Source organism: Candoia aspera, chromosome 14, assembly GCF_035149785.1.
Source record: "Candoia aspera isolate rCanAsp1 chromosome 14, rCanAsp1.hap2, whole genome shotgun sequence".
NCBI classification, from domain to species: Eukaryota; Metazoa; Chordata; class Lepidosauria; order Squamata; family Boidae; genus Candoia; species Candoia aspera.
The window spans coordinates 3,671,011-3,691,757 of record NC_086166.1 but is presented as its reverse complement, the minus strand read 5'-3'; the positions used below and the strand labels follow the sequence as shown (position 1 = coordinate 3,691,757).

General features: G+C 38.7%; 1 protein-coding gene across 2 annotated transcripts in view; it reads right to left on the bottom strand.

Annotated features, from left to right (window-relative positions):
• SDK1 (sidekick cell adhesion molecule 1) overlaps positions 1 to 20,747 on the bottom strand; it is a 369,862-nt gene that overhangs the window by 296,796 nt on the left and 52,319 nt on the right. For both annotated transcript variants that reach the window (XM_063315194.1, XM_063315193.1), the window contains exon 2: positions 284 to 443. In XM_063315194.1, the coding sequence (XP_063171264.1) occupies positions 284 to 369 (86 nt within the window). In that variant the 5' untranslated portion in view covers positions 370 to 443. The remainder of the gene's footprint in view (positions 1 to 283; positions 444 to 20,747) is intronic.

Here is a 20,747-nt window from a genome sequence, read left to right as displayed (position 1 = left end):
ACATAAAAAGGACCATTCACTCCTTCTCTTAGCACAATAGCACCTGCAATGCCGACATACCTTTGTTCACCTTTGTCTTAGCTTGCTCCTGAGAGACAGCAGCTGAAATGGTTTGGGGAGAGACCCGAATAACCTTCTAAATGTATCTCACAGAAACACAGGGTAACAGAGAGAGAGATTAATGAAGAGATATATTTGGATTGGGCCAATCTGACGGAGACTTACTGAGGAGCACGGCAGACATCATGACATGATTAGGATTCTATATTCTCAGATTACTTACTTATATTCCCTGGAGAAGGCTGTACTTTCTTTATCATTATGCAGCCACTTAAATTCCAAAGGCCAACTTCCTTCTGCCAAGCACATGAGAACAAGGCGGTTTCCTTCTAGGTGCGTCTGAGGCAAACCTGGTTCCGTCTTGAAATAGGGGGCTACGTCATCTGAAACATAACACATCACTTTTAGATACTTTGATGCCTTATGTCCTAAATGATATATCATGATATTACGTCAGTTGACAAATCAAGATCAAAACCCTATGACTGGATTCTGCTTTCAGATCCTTGCTACAGAATATTTTCTTTAATAACAATCAGAGATAAAGGCCATTGTATGAAACGAAGAGAGCCCCAAAGCCTGATGCTCTTATTTTCCTAACCCTCTAGAGATCAGGTGTTCTCCAAGAGGCATCCTACTGGAACAAAACCAGGATAAAAGTTACTATAGATAATGGCCCGGCTTGCACAGCACACTAAACTGTATTGTGGTTTCTTTAGTTTTGGCTTAGAGTGGGGCATGACCTCATTCCACTATGGTTTATAAACCATTGGGTATGGATTAGAACATTACGCAAACCCAGCATACTGGGGTTTAAATAAGCCACAAGCCAAGAATTAGCATGATGTATGAACCAATGTTCACTCAACCCTGTAGACTATAGGGGAAAGGTTTGTGTTCAGGACCACGGAGAGCAACCTTGGAGCTAAACTATTGGCCAATTGCTGTCCCTGGAGCATAAGAGAAACGCTTTATAGTCAGGCCAGAATAGTTTTGGTAGAAGCCCTGTTCCCTTAAATTCTAGTTGGTTGTCCAAGGAGACAATATATGAGACAGTGCTTCTCCTATAAATTCCTGCCAGAATATAAGTATCTACCAGGGGGGTTCTACTCTGGATCCCCCGTTGGGAGCAATACAATATATGGCAATGTGAGGAAAGGGCATCTTGGTAGCTGTGTCCATATTTCAGAATTCACTTCCCTTAAAAAAGCTACCCTTAGTTTTATTATAAGAGCACCAAGGTGAAGATCTGTCTATTTCCCAAAAGGTTGGGTTGTAAATAGTTTGCTCAGCTGTCATTGTTTTTATTTAATGGCCTCATTGTATTATTTTTATTGTCTATCCCACCAGGAGATCTATTGATATAATAAATATTTAAATAAATCCATCTGTAACACTCTTAATTTGCATAAGATTCTGGTGTGTTTCCAGGTGCTCCAACTGGCATTCCTGGGAGGAAAGGCAAGATAAAGAGATAATAAAAAGTTCCACTCTATGCAGCAAGGGTTCACATGAGAATGCCTGATGCTCCTTCCATAGTCTGCCAAATAAAGTGGCCAGATTTTATTGTATCTGAAATGCTAACCACAAATATAGTTGCATGTTATATCTTCTGGCATTATATTTGGTTTGGGTCCTTTTTATTCATACGTTCGCAAGAATTATATACAGATCATTAAATGCTTTTTCAAAGTTAGAAAACAAAACTTGGACAAAATAATTATCCCAGCAGGACATGTATCAAGATAAATGAAAAATTTTGATAGCAGTTTTGAACAAAAACATCCTCCAGAACTGCAAGATTAATGTGCCTTTCAACATTGTATTTAACCAGACAATCTTAAAATTACATTTTAAAAATCTGCCTTAGGGATTGAGTAAGAGAATTTTTTTAATAGTGTCAAGTGTCAGATAGAGTTTTGAAAGTATCCTCAACCTGTTATCAAAATTGTTAGCAAGATTCCATGATGGAAAAACATAAGCAGAAACAGTATTTTTATCGTTAAAATGCTCAGCAGCAAGTATCAATGGACTGAGTGTATTTCCACTAATGGTTCTCCAGAAGCCAACATGTGATATGAGAATTCTCCACACCCTGTTCGGGCTCAGACACGGTGCCACGGCATCAGCTCTGATTCACAAAGCACCACCGGCGTTTTGAGGGGGTGCTCTGCCTCAACAAAGCTCTGCTCAAAGCTCCCTTGGAAGGGCTTCAGCAAAGCAAAATGTTCCCTCACTTCAAAACGCTGGAGCAAATCATTATACCAGGAACCAGGAAATGTTCTTTCTGTGCATGCACATAAGCCAGTCGTCACAGTCGTAAGATGGCCAAAAGAGTGTGGATCAACCCTGCCTCAAGACTCCACCGAAGTGGAGCATCTCAGTGGGTGAAGACAAAGTGCTTTGACCCAACACAGTCCCTTGAAATGGAGCGATGCCACGCTGCACACCACTCCCACACACCACAAGGACTGGACCTGAACAATATGCAAAACTAAATCCAATCAACTACATTATGCTTGATACAATACGAGAACCCAGCTCCTAACCCTGCCAATTTCCCTTGAGAAGCGCAAGACTAGAACACCTCCAGGCCTGGTTCCCTTTGAAGAGACAGCAAAAGCCAAGTTGCCCTGCAGAGTGATTCCTGCGGCAGCTGGAGAAACGTGTGTGATGGGGCAGCCAGTCCGAAATGTGTGACGTCTTTGAAATAAAGCATAGGAGACAGCAATAAATAGAAAAAGCAAGTTCCTCAAGGATTGGTACGTTCGGTAATAGATTCTAGTTCCATTGAAGCCTGTGACAAAAACTGCAGATATCAAAGAAACTCTACAACATTTTTTCGTAAAACTGCCGGAGTATTTTTACTATACAAGCACACAAAATATGCTTCCAGACTATGGAGGAAAAGTCAGAAGAGTTCTATATAATTATGAACACTTTGCATGCTACAGACCATAAGCAAGCAAGGAAAGCTCTCCTCCAGGGTCTTCTCATATCAATTAAAATTGCCACCATGCGACAAAGGCAGCTCTGGATTAAATTTACTAATCCACTTTCTTTTCCTTAGGAAACGGCTGAGCTGAGCCATCCAATGAAGCCAATGTCTAAAAACTAGTTACCCTAATTAGCTCTTTGTACCCATTTTCATTTGTTTACAATCAACACACAAATTAACAAGAAAATAATGCTACACTGGGGATCTTCCTTGCTGCTTCTCTCTGGCATAATCATTTCTCCATTTTCTTTACTGGGCCCTGCCCAATAATTTGTATATGCTTAAAAAGTGGCTGCTAACAGTTATGAGCACTTGCCTCTATGCAACCTATGAATAATAAAACAAAAGATGCAAAATAATTATCTACAGATAAAAATCATCCTTAAATTAAATAGACTTATAAATCAATTATCTACAAGGGAAGATTCTAGGGTCTCCAGGACTTGACTTGACAATCTGGGGCCTGATGTTAGAAGCTTGATGTTTTTTCATTAATCTTGTGTTGCTCACACTGCTGAGTCTTAGAAAGAAATTGCCTTTTATATAACATCGGTTCCTTTGTTCGGCAAGCAGCGTAGCAGATTTCAACCAGGCAGGCCTAATACATATGTTAAGAGCTGAATCAACAAAGAAGTTCAGGCACCAGTTTCCATCTCTCCAAACTCAGGGAAACTGAAGGAAGTAAGATCTTGAATGTCCACATTCAAGTATCATGATCCACGGCCTTGGTCTGTAACCATCTGACACCTTCCCAGCTGCTCTGGGTCATACCAGTTATCTAAACTAGAAGTCATTTGGTCTCCCAGAAGTCATTTTGTCTCCCACTTCCTATCAGCTGTAGGTTGCCAAATAAATGCTTATGAGCAACATTAAAGCTCTATTCAAGCAAGATTATGAGAAAATGATCAAACTCAAGTATATTTTTAGAACTAAAAATTAATAGATCAGAACATTCTTAAAAGCATGATTTATAAAACAGCATGATTTATAAAACAGGCCAATGTTCTGTAAGATTTATTTAAGCCCATTAAAAAACTATATTCATTCAACTTTTTGTTTACATATTATGGAAATAACTTTTGTTGAACTAAATAAGCAGTGTGTAGTGACATTTGTCTGAAACAAAATTAAAATGCCAATACTAGACAAAGCCTCATTTTAAGTAAAGATTCCAATGCAAATTCGCCTAATTCTTCGCACAACTTTTTAAAAGATTTGATAACGTGGGTACCTTTTTCCCAAACAATGTTCCCCATACTTTTACACCTAGAGGCAAAATGGTCACATTAGCTATTAGAAGAGCTTCCCACAGAACATTCTTTCTATTTTTCCCAACTGGAAAAAGTTTTGTGCATCTCTTGATTTACTTCTTCCCTTTCGGGTGCAAAGGAACAAGCCAAGGAAACAGCTTGAGGTTAAATGCTTGTATTATATGCAAAATAGGGTAAACACCTTCCAAATCATCCAGGATACTAAAACCTAGTTCCACAGCACAGTCTCATCTTCTTCTAGGAATTGCTAATCGTTGTTTGTTCTGGTCTGGATACAATGGGGAGTTATAATGCACAATAGCTTCTGGGCTTATTTGCCACTTGCGCAAAGCAGTTGTATTAGGCTGCAAGAGGCTCGTAAGTATCTCAGTTTATGAAGCTGATACTCAGCTGCCCGTGCCAGGCTCTCACCTGTCCCTTTTTGTTACTCCACCAACAGAAACCCCAACTTTCTTTTAATATGCAGAGTTAGAACAGATCCATTCTTTGAATGGATGAAGATGAAGAGTCAGAGAATCTTTGGATCCCAAGATCCAAGATCTGTGGAAATCTCTAGAATGAGCTTTGTTCTTTAGCTAAAGGATCTTCAATTTCAGGGCCTGCTAAAGCAGGGACAGAGGCAAAGGCTAAAAATGAGGAACTGATCTGTAAAAAGATGCCTTTCATCTGCCCTGGTCTAACCATTTTGCCGCCAGCAGGCAAAATGGAACTCTTCTTAAAAGGGCATTTTTTTCTCTGGGAGGTTTATTATTTCACTTGAAAGTCTTCTTTTAACGGGCACTCCTGCAGCTGGGATTCAAAAGCAGCACTCAGAACATACATACGAAGGGAAAAAAGACAGTATGACTTATAGTATTCAAATTTATGAGCTGAAAAGTGCACCGTAACTCATACACCCCTAAGAATGCTCACAAAGCAGGGGGAGTGGTTCAAGAGAGCTGCTACCATTATAGTCTACATGGTAATTACTGTATCCCATTTACCAAAACAGATGATGATCCTGAATTTTCAACAAACCTTCCAAAAGGTAGACAAAAAGATTCTATGTCTCCATTACCATATGCTCAGCCGATCTACAATGACCCTCTTATTTTATAGGTAATTTTGGCGGGAGAGAAACAGTCTGCATTTCCGGTGGAGTCATGTAATGAAATCTACAGACAGCTCAGTCTGACTCAGACAGTTGCAGCAGTCAAAGCCAAAGAGGTCTAGCAGTTGTGATGGAGGGAAACCCTGCCGGAGCCAGGCCAGAGGTTGTATTCTCTGACAGGACTTCCCGGCTAGTTCAGGCAATCCCCAATAATGGAGAGATCAAAGTAATCTTCACGTCTAAGGAAGAGCTCAGAAACCTTTAGATGAAGCCTAGTATCTGTATCACATCTCTGCAGAAGTCACCTTCCAGAACCAGACTCTAATAATCTCATTTTCCTTTGCAAATTGATCTGTGGATTCTGGCAAAGGTAGGGCTGAAGGAATTTAGTAATACATCACCAGACATTTAGACCCTAGTAGACTGATGAGATGCAGCATCACTGAAAAAAAAAATCCTGGGAAAAGAAAATTTGGAAGGTTTCACTTAGTATCCCAGGACTGTCCCAGGTATTTTTCTACTCTCTGGGGAATCTTTGGACTCTTACAGACATTTAAATGCAAAATGAAACTTCTCTGAAATCTTAAATTTACTGTATTTATAAATCAGAAGTCTAAACAAGTCCAGACTTGCTTATGTTATAAACAGAGTGTTTCGCAAAAGGAGCTCTGAATTTGAAAATTCAGCTAACAGACAATAATTCACTTATAATGTATATGAGGAGTCAAGTATTCAGATCTATATCTAAAGCATAAAAAAGTATCCATTTGCTTTTATTACAGAAGGCTGTAGAAACTCCAGCCACAAAAATTGTAACCAAAATATTCCAATAAAATACTTGCATTTGCATACTAAGATGTGCCTACATTTTTTTTTTTAATAATCTTCTAGCTTTGTTGAGTCCCAAGGAAATTCTTGATCTCTCTAGTTAGGATTGCTGGCTGTATTAATAATCAACTGCAATGATCAGGCAGGATGAAACTTTTGCATCTTGCTCTGTTACCTTTGCTTCAGAAATTAACTGCCACACAGTGAATGAATCAAATGCAAATTTCAGGCTAAATCTGAAATGCAGAAAACATGAACAATTTTCATCTAACTGAAAAGTCCCTCCCCCTCCCCTCCCCAATAACCAAGAAAAGCGTATAACATAGGATTTAATTATTCCCTTTGTAGAAGAATGCAATATATATTATTGCAAAATTGCAAGCTAATATGCTATCCATTCATTGGCACAGTTTCAGTCATGCTGTTAATTAAAAGCTGGAACCTCTCAAAACACTTTGACTCGCCTGTGTTGCTCTGGAAGCAAAGGAAAGAAAAGCAATTTGGACACCCTTCGATAAGTTTAGACACGGTTCTCCAAAACCCTTCAGTAAATAGACCTAAAGAGTTCAGCATATGATTCCAAGTTCTCCAGAGGGATTAGATGCCAAACTACATGCTCCAACAACAGATCAGAAATATCTTTCAATTATTAAGGGGCACAGAGAAATTGGGGGCACTAGACTAAAACTACTTCATTTCATCATCACAGAATAATTTTTAATGAAAAGTGCAGTCTAAACTTTGAACTCAGAAGTTCTGCTCCTCATGGAAAGAAAGCATTTGAGAGGTCCTTGGATGTTTCCATCCCTATGAAAGGTTGGATACACTGGCACTTTCGCACTGACACTCAATTTCACTTGGTATGTTGAAGAGACAGGAAGCAAAAGACAAATCTAGATCAAAGACTTCATCAAAGATCTTTCACAGGGCCCATCACACTTTTTTTTAATTAAAAAAAAACATTAACAGCTTAAAAAAATAACAGGGTTGCTCCAGCCTCCTATAATTTTCAGCACAAGTTTCCTGGCATCTTTTTCTGCTTGACAATATGTCTTTTGAGATCTTGTAATCAGAAGGGTGTGTTTCATTCCCAGGACAGCAGTCATAACATGCCTTTATGACCTGAATGTTAAAGCTGGGGCATAGTAAGCAGCATTTGATGATTTGAAGAACATTCAATCACTGCACATGAAATAGCACCACATCAGATCTGAAATCTCATGTGCCATGGATTATTATTCCCTGTCGACTGAGAGGTCAGAGTTCCCCTCTGTAGATAACCTTCATTTCAGCGTTTTATGATTTTATGGAGGTTTAATTTACATATTTTGAGGGAGGGGATGGTTATGATATTGAATGGTACTTCATGACATCCCCTCCCCAATGTCCCCATAATGCCTTCCCATTCTCAAGAGGCATCAATAGAAGCTCCACAGTGGTCCAGTCTCTTCTTCAATTTTTGCAACAGGCAAATTAATGTACAACAAAAACAATTAAATGGGATCTCTTTGCTCCAAGGGAGCATGCATTTGATTTCAAACAAGATCACACGAGGATTGTTCCCACTGTATTCAACTGTAACATCAGGTTTCTGACATGAGTGATTACACTTGGAATGTTGGATTGATGGACAGTTTGTCCATCATTATTGTCAAATATTCTCTATGAAAAATATTATTAGAGACTGCATTATTAGGAATTTGTAATTAGACTTTTCCATTTTCTCCACCTGTGGTCCCTGGAAATGTTCTGGTCCACAGTCTTTGTCATCAGCTTAGGCTAGTAGAGGTTGTAATCTAAAATATCTGGAGAACTCAGGACTGGGCAAAGTGATTTAGATTAGATTAGTTGACATCAATCAACTTTGAAATCAGAATTCTCTCCTCCAGAGGGGAGAAAAAAAATATCACCTCAGCTCATTTGATAGGAATAGCTTTAGTGTTGAATCTTTAATATGAAAAACAAAGTGAGATGCACTGCAAGAAAGGGAATGTAGACATGGAATCTCAGAAAGCATTATCAGAACAGTTTTGAACCTTGAGGATAGTGTAGTCACATCAAAAGGCATGCCTAAGCCAGTCACAGAAATCAATCACCTTTAATCATTAAAGGCAAAACAAATATTCGGCTCCTTTCTCATATTTTCTTTTCAGATATGTCTGTCATTACCAAGAAACTGAAAAAAGGTCATCACCTTCACAGTTCAGCTCAAGAGCCACTTCGGGAGTATTCAACATTTTATTTCGTATGCTTTCCCTTTCCTATATGCTTTTCCTTGTAGATGAACTTGAAACATTTTTCTTTTTCACTTTATTCAGAACAGATTCTTGCGCAGTTTATACTTTTATATGAATATATGTCAGGACGCCAGGCCAAGAACCACGCTGAGCTGGTCTCTCCAACTCTAGTTTTTATTGTTCTCACCTTATAGACAGGACCTTGCCAGACCAAGGCTACTCAACTAACTTGAGGGAAAATAACCCAGAAGGGCTCTAGGGTGGAGCCACCTTGAACCTCTTCACCTTCCCATCAACACAGCCCGGGCTGCGAAGTCTCTGAGAAACCTGGAATGCGTTCCCCCCTGGGAACCAGTGGCAGGAATCCACCACATCACCACCACCCCCTTCAGGAACACATTCCATCACAATACACAAGTCTACTGTGAAGTGCAAAAGGAGCATGGAGGCAAATGCTGGTATATTAAATCTTTTGAGGGAGATGGGTGGTGACAAAATTTGAAATACGAGTAAATAAAAAAATAAATATACCCTTTAAAATGCTCCAAAGAAAAATCTAGGAAAGCTTCTACTTCTTCCCTGTCCCTTCAGGAGACAACACACAGGAAGCAGAGATGGGGTGACAAGGCGGGGTGGAGAATCTGTGACCAGAAAACTCACTGTTGTTTAAATGTGTAATAGTTGCTAAGAGTTCAGATCAGAAGAAAAGATGATCAAGCAAGACTGCACCACCGCTTGGGAGAGAAAGAGAATCTGGAGAAATTCTCAATGGGAAACCTTACAACTCATATAAATACGAAGATTGGATTTTCCCCCAGAATGGTATTAAACAAATTCAGGGGAAGAAACAGAATCAGACATTCTCTGTGTTTGTAAAGCCTCTGCTTTAATTAGCTACACAATGCACACAATTATTCTTTTTGTATCTAAAATGTTTGTCACAGGTACTTTCCTTCAAAAAAGTCACAATGTCTCTCTGAAGCTCAGTTCTCAGTCACTCCACATGAAGCACTTACTACACAAGAGCTGAAGAATAAGTTCTATTTTTAGGTATCCTTAAAGAGAACTGACCTGAGACACCTTATCACCTAAGGGACATGGCAAGAGGAGACACACGGATGCACACGCCCACACCCATTCTGAAGTCCTGGAGTTGTCTCGACTGGTAGTTGAAAACCAGTGATGAATGAGGGGCAACACCAAAGCAGAGCTCTCTACCACCCACTGTCTTCCTGTCCTCTTGTACCTGCTGCCTAATGGGAGGGCCAGATGTTTTTGTCCTTAAATACTTCTAGTCCTCTCTTTCACTCTGTTCATCCACATGTGAAACATTTAACCCTTTCTGTTAGATGTTTTATCAGACACTGATTCCTTTGACCAGTCCAGTACCTGCTACCAAGAGGAAAATGCTGAACAGCAGCATTCACCATCATTCAAATTTCATTTGTACCTTGAAACAGCTGGAGTCATGTCCAGATTGAGCCAACATTGAATAAACTCTTTGTATTGACTCCGGAGGAATCCTTCCATCCCATTGAGGATGTGCTCTGAGCTTCAACTCAGATTCAGCAAAATTGCTCAACAGGAAACAGCCATTTCCACTGCTCATTTTTTAAACTCTCTACTGTATCTCACAAGTGCCTCCAGTCATCTGTTTCTGTTGCATAATATATAATTTAAATGACAATTCAGAAATAGGACCAGATGGATGCCTAACTCAAATTTGCAAATGTTTCTTAAGAGCAAATACCATTAATAATCTAAAGCGTATGGTTTGAAAACTACGGGTAGGGAAGGGAGAAGCAGGGAGGGAGGTGCATGGTGCATTTTAATCTACGCAATATGAAAGCTCTTTGTGAACTTGAGATAACTCTTTACACTCCTTCTGTTAGATATTTTTCAGATATCCTGACAAATATCTTAATAACAAGTTCTTGCATTCTTTAAGCACGAAAGTGTCACAAATCTATGTCAGAGACAGACATCTACACCTTGTGCCTTTCAGCCATGCCTACATCATTTCCCATTCCCCAACGTTACAAACAGGATAACAGGATAGGCTTGAAGTAGAAGCTAAGAGACAAAGATGAGAAAAATAATCATTTCCAATAAACATCAGCTGATTCTGAAGGCAAAGAGTTTTCTTAAAATGTCTCTTGCTACCCTACTTGAAAATCAACCTTATATGCTAATGCTTTATAATATACAAAACAGGCCCTTCCCTGGTATACCCTGGGGTACAGCAGAAAGCAACACACTTGTTTAACTTGCTTCTACTGTATATATCCTAAGTTCCTTTTAATCACACATGTAAGATATTACAGCTTGGGGAAAAAAGGACTGTAATCTCAGCACACAAGATAGAAATCTGAATAAATGAATACTTTCATAAAGTCTAAGTGGCCTTCTTCACCCAGGACTTATGGAAGTAATACTGAACTTAATCAATAAAATGCTAAACCGTAGCTTAGCATTCTGAGAATGAACTGATTCTGCACCCATGCAGTGATCTACTGCCTAACCCCTCTAAAATGACCACAAGGAAGACTTCAGAATCTTTTACTCCACTTTCTTGGTGAAAGGTTGGTGTTCATCTGATGCTAAACTGTTTTTAAACTATGGCCCGTGAAAACAAGCTATCTTCAAAGTATAGCCTGTGACAAAACTGATAATTAAATGGCATTAATCAAGAATAGAAAAAACTCTCCATCTCATACTCCACTAAGAAAACAAAATAGGACAGGCAACCCCATAGAGTTATATCTGAATGCAACCATTAGCTATTAAAATATAAACGATTACATTTAGGAAATCAGTTAATTTATTCATGTTTGCTGCAAACCATCAAATGCTTACTCTTAGCTGGGGTTCTCTGGGCTTAGAGCAATAGCAAAGTAAAAATCATGATTTTTGCAGACATTTTGCCTTGCATTCCAACAAAAACGGTTCAGGAGGGGGGATTGTCTTGCAGTATTTATAGTCTATGTGGAATTTGAATCCTGTGGGATGGGTTGGTGATTGGAGGCTTCCTGGGAAGTATTGGTTGATTGGTGCTTGGAAATAATGGTAGCTTTATTCAGGTTAGTCTGCCTCATCAATCTTCTTCTGCATGGTTTGAATCAGGCGCTTGACTGATTCAATACAGTAGTAGTATATACTAAAACTCATTGTATTTATCCGTTTGTCTGTACCCTTATGTTAGCCCAAACGGTTCGTTTACCGCAACAATTTTTGAATCAAGGTATCTAAAATCCTCTAACTTAAAGAATGCATAAGAAATCCAGGACCCAATACTCCTGTGGAATTGAAATTTCCACGATGTTCAGACCAGTTTTATTTGCAAAGTTGTGGCCATTGCAGCATCCTCGTGATCGTGATTTCCGACGCTCCCTGCCAGCTTCCCACGAGCAAAGTCCATGGGGAAGCCAGCAGGAAGTCAGAAGTTGCTCCCACTGCTACTGCTTTTTTGCCCTCCCATGGTCATTCTGTTGATCTGTCTAGGTAAGGGAATATTGACTTATTATTGAAGTTCGTTTGCCACTACAATTATTTTTCTATTTATGATCTATACTCTTCTTACAGGATCACAGAACTCTCCAGCATTGGGGTAAAAAAAATATGGTCAGCCTAAAATTTAATGTTCGTTCTGGTCACATCAGACTCTACTTCCTTTCTCTCAAAGGATGACCCAAGAGGTCACAGGGTTGTCTAGTATATACTAAAAACATACCTACATACATAGTTTTTAAAACTCACTTTATGGAACTCTCTTTACCCAGTTTGTTAACATTCCATAAGCATGCCATATGGTTTATCTCATAACCCTCTGGCCTCTAGTGGCCTTCAGTGGATACATTCATCCTCTGTATTTAATTTTTGGGTTTTAAGATTGTTTTGTATCTGTGTGTGTGTGTGTGTGTGTTGCTGTATACCTCCCAGAGTCCTCAGGATTGGGTAGATTCTAAGACGGTAAGTAAATACATATTACAGAAGGAAAGTATCTATGGTTATGCTGAGCATCTTTTGGGTAGAAAGAATCGTGATCAGCATCATATTTGAGCGTTTTTTAATTGCTTTATTTAAACTGGTTATAGCTGGATCTTAATATTAGCTCCAAGCTAGATATCACAACAGACATTTAACAGTACTAATAGTTTACTACAGTCTACAGAAATACTCTTTTAAGTAGAAAAATTGTTCACCCAAGTACCACCTGCTTACATGTGCCTGTTTGCACACACAACCAAATACTACATCATTAAGCTATGTCTCTGTAGTTACACATATCACTGAAAGTACATCCTTAACCACAAACCTTGACTGATGTTAAATGGATTAAAATAATAGCATACTATTATTTGCTCATTAAAAAGCAAATTAGTTGTATTTTGTGTTGTTTGCTGAACAACCTCAGGCAATGCTTAACAGGTGATAATTCCAAAATTGGTTTCAGGTGCAAATAGATTAAATTAGCATGTTTCATGATTACAGAAAACATTTGCTGGACAAAAGCCAATTCAGAAGGCTAACAGCAAGGCAGAAGCATTTTCAATTAAAGCCAAACCCATTAAATTAATAAGTATTACAGACATTTTTACATGCATTTCTCAATAGCTTGCAGCATCTGTCAACAATGCATTCATTTGCATAGTTCTAACATATCCTGGATGATAAACATCAAAACCAACTTTGTCTAAATTACTGGCATACTGAAGAAAGGAAAAGATCAGGCGAATAGAGTGGAGTCAACATAACAAGATACCCACAGCGCTACCCTAGCTGCAGCAAATCTATTTACTGCTTTAATAACCGGCAGATGCTAACCAAAAATTCAGATAATATAGTTAGAAGTAGGCAAAAAACAATGTACCCTATAGACTTACTACATGGAAAGTATCAGCAGGAAATTACCTGATGGAATATTAAAATATATTCTGTAAAGCATTGCATTACACAGAGAGAGAGTCTGTTGGAGTTGGGCAGCTAATAAATTTGAATGAATGAATGAATGAATGAATAAATAAACAAATAAACAAACAATGCTTACTTTTGAAGAAAGAAAAGCAATTGTTCTAATCACAAGCAAGTACCTACACTTATGCTTGCATAGGCCCAGACATGTTTGAAATGCTGTTTTTTTAGTCTGTGAGCTGCCAGCAAAATTCTGCTTGCTTTCTTTCACATTTCTCCTGAAGTTTTAGATCTGGTGGACATTAATCAGCGGAGAATAAACACAGAATACAATAAGCCACACTAAGCTAACATAAAAAGGCTTCAAACGGTTAGCAGATTCTGGGTTCTCAGCTACAATCACCCAACTAAAAGGAAGGCAGTAATAAGACTGCCTGTCCTCATCTCTTGTAATTTCCTGGTGGGTTCAAGATTTAAAAATGAAATTGTTCAAATAAAGTTACTGTCAACGTCGTTATAAGAACACCCTTTTATCAAAACAGAAAAACAGTTTACATGAGGGAAATGCAGAAGCATTGAAGTCTCCAAAGCTTCAAAGTATTGATACTGTCTTGGGGGTGAATAAAAATTCTGTTTAAAATTGATTCAAGGTAAAACTCCTACCAGAAGCTTCACTGGCCATACAAGATCTTCTCCTATCACGATGTCAGAAAACGAGGCCATTCATTTTATGCAAGGAAAAAAGACCCAATCTTGCAGAGATCTTGGCATCTCATCAACAATCCCCCAAGCAAAGCATGGATCCATTTAGTATTTTGATCAGACAACGTATCCTATTCTCCAGATCTCTTACGATACAAAAGAGGCATAGAAGTTCCTCCATTTATGTCAGCCCAATTGGTTTAATGACACCTGCATTTGCAATTATTGAGTTCAATCTTGGAACTGTGTTTCATGAAACCCTGCCCAGTGCTAACAATTTTGGTCTCTTTAGCCAGCAAAATATTCCACAGTAGGCTCAGCCAGCATGTTCGATACACAAAATAAAATGCAAATTACCGTTGGCTACATTTAACAAGTGAGGCAGGAATCATTTGCGTCATTTGTAATTGGGTAGGATGAGGGAGAAGAGAAAGAACATCAGGCAACAGGAAACTTTCAGTGATCGCTCTTCCCAATAACTGATCAGGCTTTCCAATTTCCTTCCCTCCAGTATTCCAGTTATAAAGATAACACTGGAAGCAACTAGTATGGACCCTTTGAGCATCCTTCTCTAGCCTTCAGAGTGGATCTCTATCCTGATCCCCTTCAGAGTGGATAAAAGCAGATTTGATGATTAACACAATGCCATAACCTTACATTGCTTGAAAGGCAAGCTAAAAGCTAAAGCAAAAGTCCTGTTGCAAAACAAGACTTTCACTGAAAGGACAACTGCAACACATCTGTCACTTGCAGATTTTGACACTCACGCACACACACATACAGCCTTTGGACATCACTGCTTAAAACTGGGTCCTTCCAGGGTGGAGATGGTTGGGAACCATCCCTAAACCAGATATAAATGTCCTGCATTCCTAAAGCCTCCTGTCTCTACTGTAGCCCACGTCACCACCCTAACAAACGGATAAGATTTGTGTTCCCTGATTTATACTAATTTATGTAACAATAACAAAATAACAAAAATATTTGTTTAAATATTTATGCTTAAATAAATCAAATATTAAATATTTATATTTAAATAAAGCACCTCTTCTCAACCTGAAGCATTCTATAGTCCTACAAGCAAGCTGTATGAGTGCTTCACCAAGACCCCCAATGAAGAAGCATGGTTTACCAAGAAATACCCCTTCTTGTTTCTCCAACTATGCAGATGCTACTCAGCGACGCTTCCAAAACTTAAATTAACCTGCTAGTCAAACCTTGTAGGTTCTTAATTCCCTAATACATTCTGAACCCTGACTTCGTTCTGTGGAATTTACCATTTTTTGTAACACAAACCAAGATGGCTTGAGGGCTTATTTAAATTCTCTACCCATGCACTTTCTGCATGATTAAGCATCCAAACTCCCCCTTCTTAGCCCAGGCTCATATGTTCATTGCTATTATCCTTTCCTTTCCAAAATAAATGAAACAGTCTTGTTTTCAATGCATGTGTGGATCAAGTGATTTTAATTCAACCCTCTCTCCTCCTCCTCGACAAGGGTTGACAGGACCTGTCAGCAACACGCTGACCTCCGGTGACACATTTAATAACAGCCAATCAGGATGGATTGTGAATTATCGTGTTGTCAAGTGCAGGCTGGAAAATGATACTGCACTACCATGTAATACTTTTGCCTGATTTTAATACCACTAGATTCTAATCGCAAATTAGGATAGACCCTTACTGTAGGTATTTCCTCATAGACACTGGGAGTTCCCATGTATGCTTTAATATAATTTTTAATGTGTATTTATTTATACAATGTATAAAGCTGTCCATCTCACTACAGAGTGACCCTAGGCAGCAAACAAGGACTGAAAACAAAAACAAACCAAAAGCAACACGTTTTGTACACCACAGTAACTTCAGCCTAGGCAGTCTGCAAACATTTTCCCCTCCTATACTGGAAATGTGGCAGCTGGGGGCAGGTGAATTGGTAGAGTGAGTGGTGAAGGGACAGAAACAGCGAAATGTTAATAAAATGTTCCAGTGGTATCAATTCAGCTCTTTTAATGCATTAAGTAAAATTGTTCCACTCAGGGTATCTCATTTTATTCACAAGTCCACTAATTCCGGCTTTATGTTATTGAGACATCTTCTCAGTTCCCTTAATCAGTTTATTTTAGTACTTAAAATCTGATTTCTTTAGCTTTAGCTCTTTTGACATAATGAATTTGCTACTTTAGAAATATTAAAACCTCTGCATCGTTATTGTAAGGTGAAATTTATAGAGTTCGTTCAGTGTTCATTTCCTTCATGGGGCTCTATTCAAAATAAATGCAAGTATTTTAATTTCTCAATGTTTGCTTTTACTCTCCTTTGTTTCTGATGGGCATATTAAAACTTACCTACTATGGCTAAAGCAGAATATGAAATACTTCTGTGTCTTTCCGTACAAGTGAAAAGTTATTAGCTTGACATCTGAAGCTGAGTTGCAGATGAGGGGAAACATGCTGTTTTGTTCTCCAGCAATATTCTGTAGCTTTGACTTGCATTCTTTTGCCTGTTATTAAAAGAGGTTTCCACCCGCAGATGTAGTGAGTGGAGAGGAATTGAAAACGTCTAGTCTACCAGCTGAAACTTGATTTCCTGAACCCAGAATTTAGAGAACAAAAGCTTCTTATTAGAAATGCCCTCACCCCAATTCAAGGAAAGTTCTAATATGTCTTAATTTGGTCCTTGGGATATATTATTTTCCATCTAATTTGACCATCCCCACCATTTTCATTTCCTTTCCTTTCCTCCAAATATTCCCAGGACAGGTTATTAGCAATTGCAAGAAGTCTCTTTTCTTTCTTTCCAATGTTTAGAATGGGACCATCCAATAGACTCAAAAACCTTGGAGGACCATCTGTCTCAAGCCAGCGTCTTCCTGGGATTTGACCTTTGCAGCAATATCAGGGGAGACGGGCGGTAACATAAAATAAATAAATGAATATGGAGGGAGAAACCAAGGGAAGCAGAGGTCTCTGAGGCAGAGGAGAGGGACCGCTACCAATTGGTAGTAATACATATGGATGAATTAAAAAAGGACAGTGAGGAGATGACTATGTTGGGGATCAGCTTATACACTCATATATTTACTTTTTTCAAGCCTTTGCCAAAAAAAAAAAAAAATCACAAAAGGTAAATGGAAATCAGGGCAAGCAAACAAGATTTGCATTTACCATTTAACTCAAAGTAATCTGTTTAGCTAATATTAATTTATTAATTTCACGAACGTCCCGACACAAGGCTTGAAAATTAGCTTTATTTGCAGATGTGATGAGCTGCAAATGAAGGGCTTTTTTTACATGGACATGATTTCCAACAAGCGTATTTCTATGCTTGCACAAAACCGGTGACACGATGGTAACGTTGGGGCATCGGTCTTGGCCCGTGTCCTCATTGAATGGTTTAGGGCGATGCTGAATGCTTAAAAAATGCATTTGACATGCAGCACTGGATAGGTTTTGCTGGTAGATTCATACAGCAACTTAACATTTAAAAGTTACAACGTATCAACTTTTACTTGAAAAGCATAACATTAGGTGTCGTATCACCAAGCTACCCACGCTGTCCCACTAAACAGAAGGAGCAAAAAGGCCACGTTTGTTATGATGCTCTTACTACAATGGAGCCATGTTCCCTGAAATGAAAGAGGTTTTTCAAGGGCCATGCTGTGATAAAGCCTCTGCACAAGTCATTCTGAAGTCTCTATGTAAAGAGAGCTAAACCAAGGTGAGAACCAGGAAAGCGACCCTAAGCGGAGGAATATATTCCATAACGCATTGTTTTAAAGGAAAGAACTGCAACATACAAAACCTCCCAGAGCCAATGCTGACATTTAGCCTATTTGGGAATAAGGCTATTGCAGTCAATGAGGCTTACTTTTAGGCAGGGGTGCGTTGAGGGGGATCTGCAGGGAGGCCTCAGAAAAGTCAACCGCGTCATCACAGCCATTGCCTTGACATTATTTACTCTCCCCCCGCCCCAAACTTACAGATCTCCTACATACGCTAGATGGTTTTCCATCGTCCAAATATCAGGAGCAAAACTTCTGACCTGGTATGTACAAGAATTAAACAACACGAATGTATTTATCAAAATTAAATTCTAATTTCAGGACACTTCGTTTCTCACAAAAGATCCGGGCTAAGGGGAAGAAGGTGGCATCTTTCTAGGCCACGTTCCACCATCAGTTTTGAAGTGTCACTAATGGTCCTCGTTAAATAAATAGAAAATGCCCCAATTTAGTTGATTACTTTGATATAATGCTGGCATCTGTATAATTTTCATCCACTAACTGTCTTTATATTAATCAGCCAGAAGAGCAAATGTTAAAAAGCTAGGCAATCAACCTCTTTGAATTATGTTATGAATTTGTGTTGAAGTAGGTTTTTATACTTTGATCTAATACTATTACTGAAGTCTTGTACAGTGTAATTAAATAAACGTTAACCAGCCCTTAGGGACCCCTTGCTCCAAAGTGAAATTTCAGACCCAAAGAGGGCTTGTAACCAATATTATAACCATTCTAAAATGCTGCTTGCAATTTCTACACAGTAATCATATCTCCATAGAAAATCAGACACTTGCTGATGTGCTTATAGATATCCCCTAGGAATTAAGTACATCATGAATTGCTCAAACCCTGCTAGAGCACAACCTATGTTGTAAAAGGCTATTATGAGTTAAAGCAAAATATGGATTTTTTCCCCCTATCCTTATTCTCCCAATGGAATAACTTAGAGTATATCAAGTATCTGAATTAATGGCTTCGTTGCTGTGTGTATTTTCTGCAGTCTTTTGCTGCTCATCATTAATATCCTGCTGCCAAAAAAACTTACACAATTTTTGTATTATTTACTTCTTAGTGTAAATAAGAAGTAATGAGTTCAAAGAGGTGCTGTGATGCACAAATATGGATCTAGATCAAAGCTCCCATCCTTAACATACAAAGTCATCAATAGTCTGTTGCAGTTTTTCTGGCTGAGACCAACTGCCACACAAACACACACACAAGTTTCAGTGTTGAAATGCTAACCTCTAGCACAGACATATCTTAAATCTCACAATGGCACACCATTACACAGACAAGCTTTTCTTCAAGTTTTTAGAGGTGAGTAGGATATTCTGGAAAGAATGTGTGTACAATGTACAATTAAGACATTTTCCACTCCATTGGAGGATTATTGAACTGAAATTTCCATCTTCTGTAAGGTCTGAGGTCATAAATAGAGAAGATATTGATGATCCTAATTTGGATCACTGGTATTCTGGAGGGACATAGAACGGACACTAAATAACAAGAGCATGTGCAAAATGGAAAATGCATTATATGAAATATGGAACCAGTCATGGCATTCTGGAAGTTTTGGATCAGTGGCAATCAGCAGAAATAAAATCCAAAACATTATGCTTCTTTGCAGTTTTGGCTGAATCAGAATCCAGAGAGATCCCAGAGTGAGTAAAGCAAGTAGAGAAGGCTGGTGCTCATGGTCCCCTCTTTCCCATCAGCACTTCCTAGCATGGCTTGCTTATTTATTTATTTAATTAATTCCCAATGGCTCATCCTTCCCACACTTTGCATTCTTCTGTTCGGCTGCCAACCCCCCACCTCTCTTCCTTCCCAGTCTTCCTTCCTTCCTTCCTTCCTTCCTTCCTTCCTTCCTCTCCCTCTCTCACCTCCCCTGCCACCACTGATGCACTGACCTGGGCACCTCTTCCTTATTAGCATTGACACAGCAATAAGGAACAGACTCCAGGCCTGGCATATCCTACCAGTCTACCCCCCCTCCACCCAGTGCCCCCAGTATTAGCCTCACAGTAAATTGTAGTCTGGCATTTTAGCAGAATCATGCTCCAGAAGCCTACAATTAGACAGCAAAATGTGTGATTTTGTTTTGATTATCAACTTGTAAGAACTGGAGGAAAATGGTGAGTTTAGCAGGATCTGAGCCTCTATTTTCCATGAGCTGAGCCAGGAGCACTTTTCATTCTTTTTATTAGTATGAATTTTAGTGAATATTGCTTCTAAGAATAAAATTTGACACTGGAACATTAGATTTTCATGAAGCCATAGAACTGAAGCACACTTACAGAAAGCAATTATCTACTATAATATTTTAGGACTTAGCTACTACAGAATTACCTGAATGACTTTCCATGAGTAGCAGCAAAGAAGCTAAGGATCTGTTAAGAAATGTATAATATTTATCATTCTAAAACTCTTAGCTTAAAAATAGTAATAAAATAATCCTGGTAAGTGATATTCTCTTGTGGTTCTGACAAAACCTCGGTTGATCTGATACATAACAATTTAAAAAATTGTTTGATTTTTAAAATTTATAAATATATTTGTATCATTACATACTGAAACTTCATAGTACTGTTTTGCTGACAGAAAAAAAAATCAGTTGAAAATATAAAAACCAGCACAAGAATAAAAAATATTGTGAAAACAGAAGGGGAAAAGTTTTATGCCTAAAGACAGGAAGGGAGGAAGCTTGACAGTGTCCTAGGGCAAAATATATTCTGTAACTCTTGAGCTATCCATGCAGACTTGGGCTTGGACCATAAATAAATAAATGACCTACCCATGCCATAGCCTCTTTGTGGGACTCAGCAACACCTCCCCAAATGAGCTATGGAAAAAATGTCAATACAA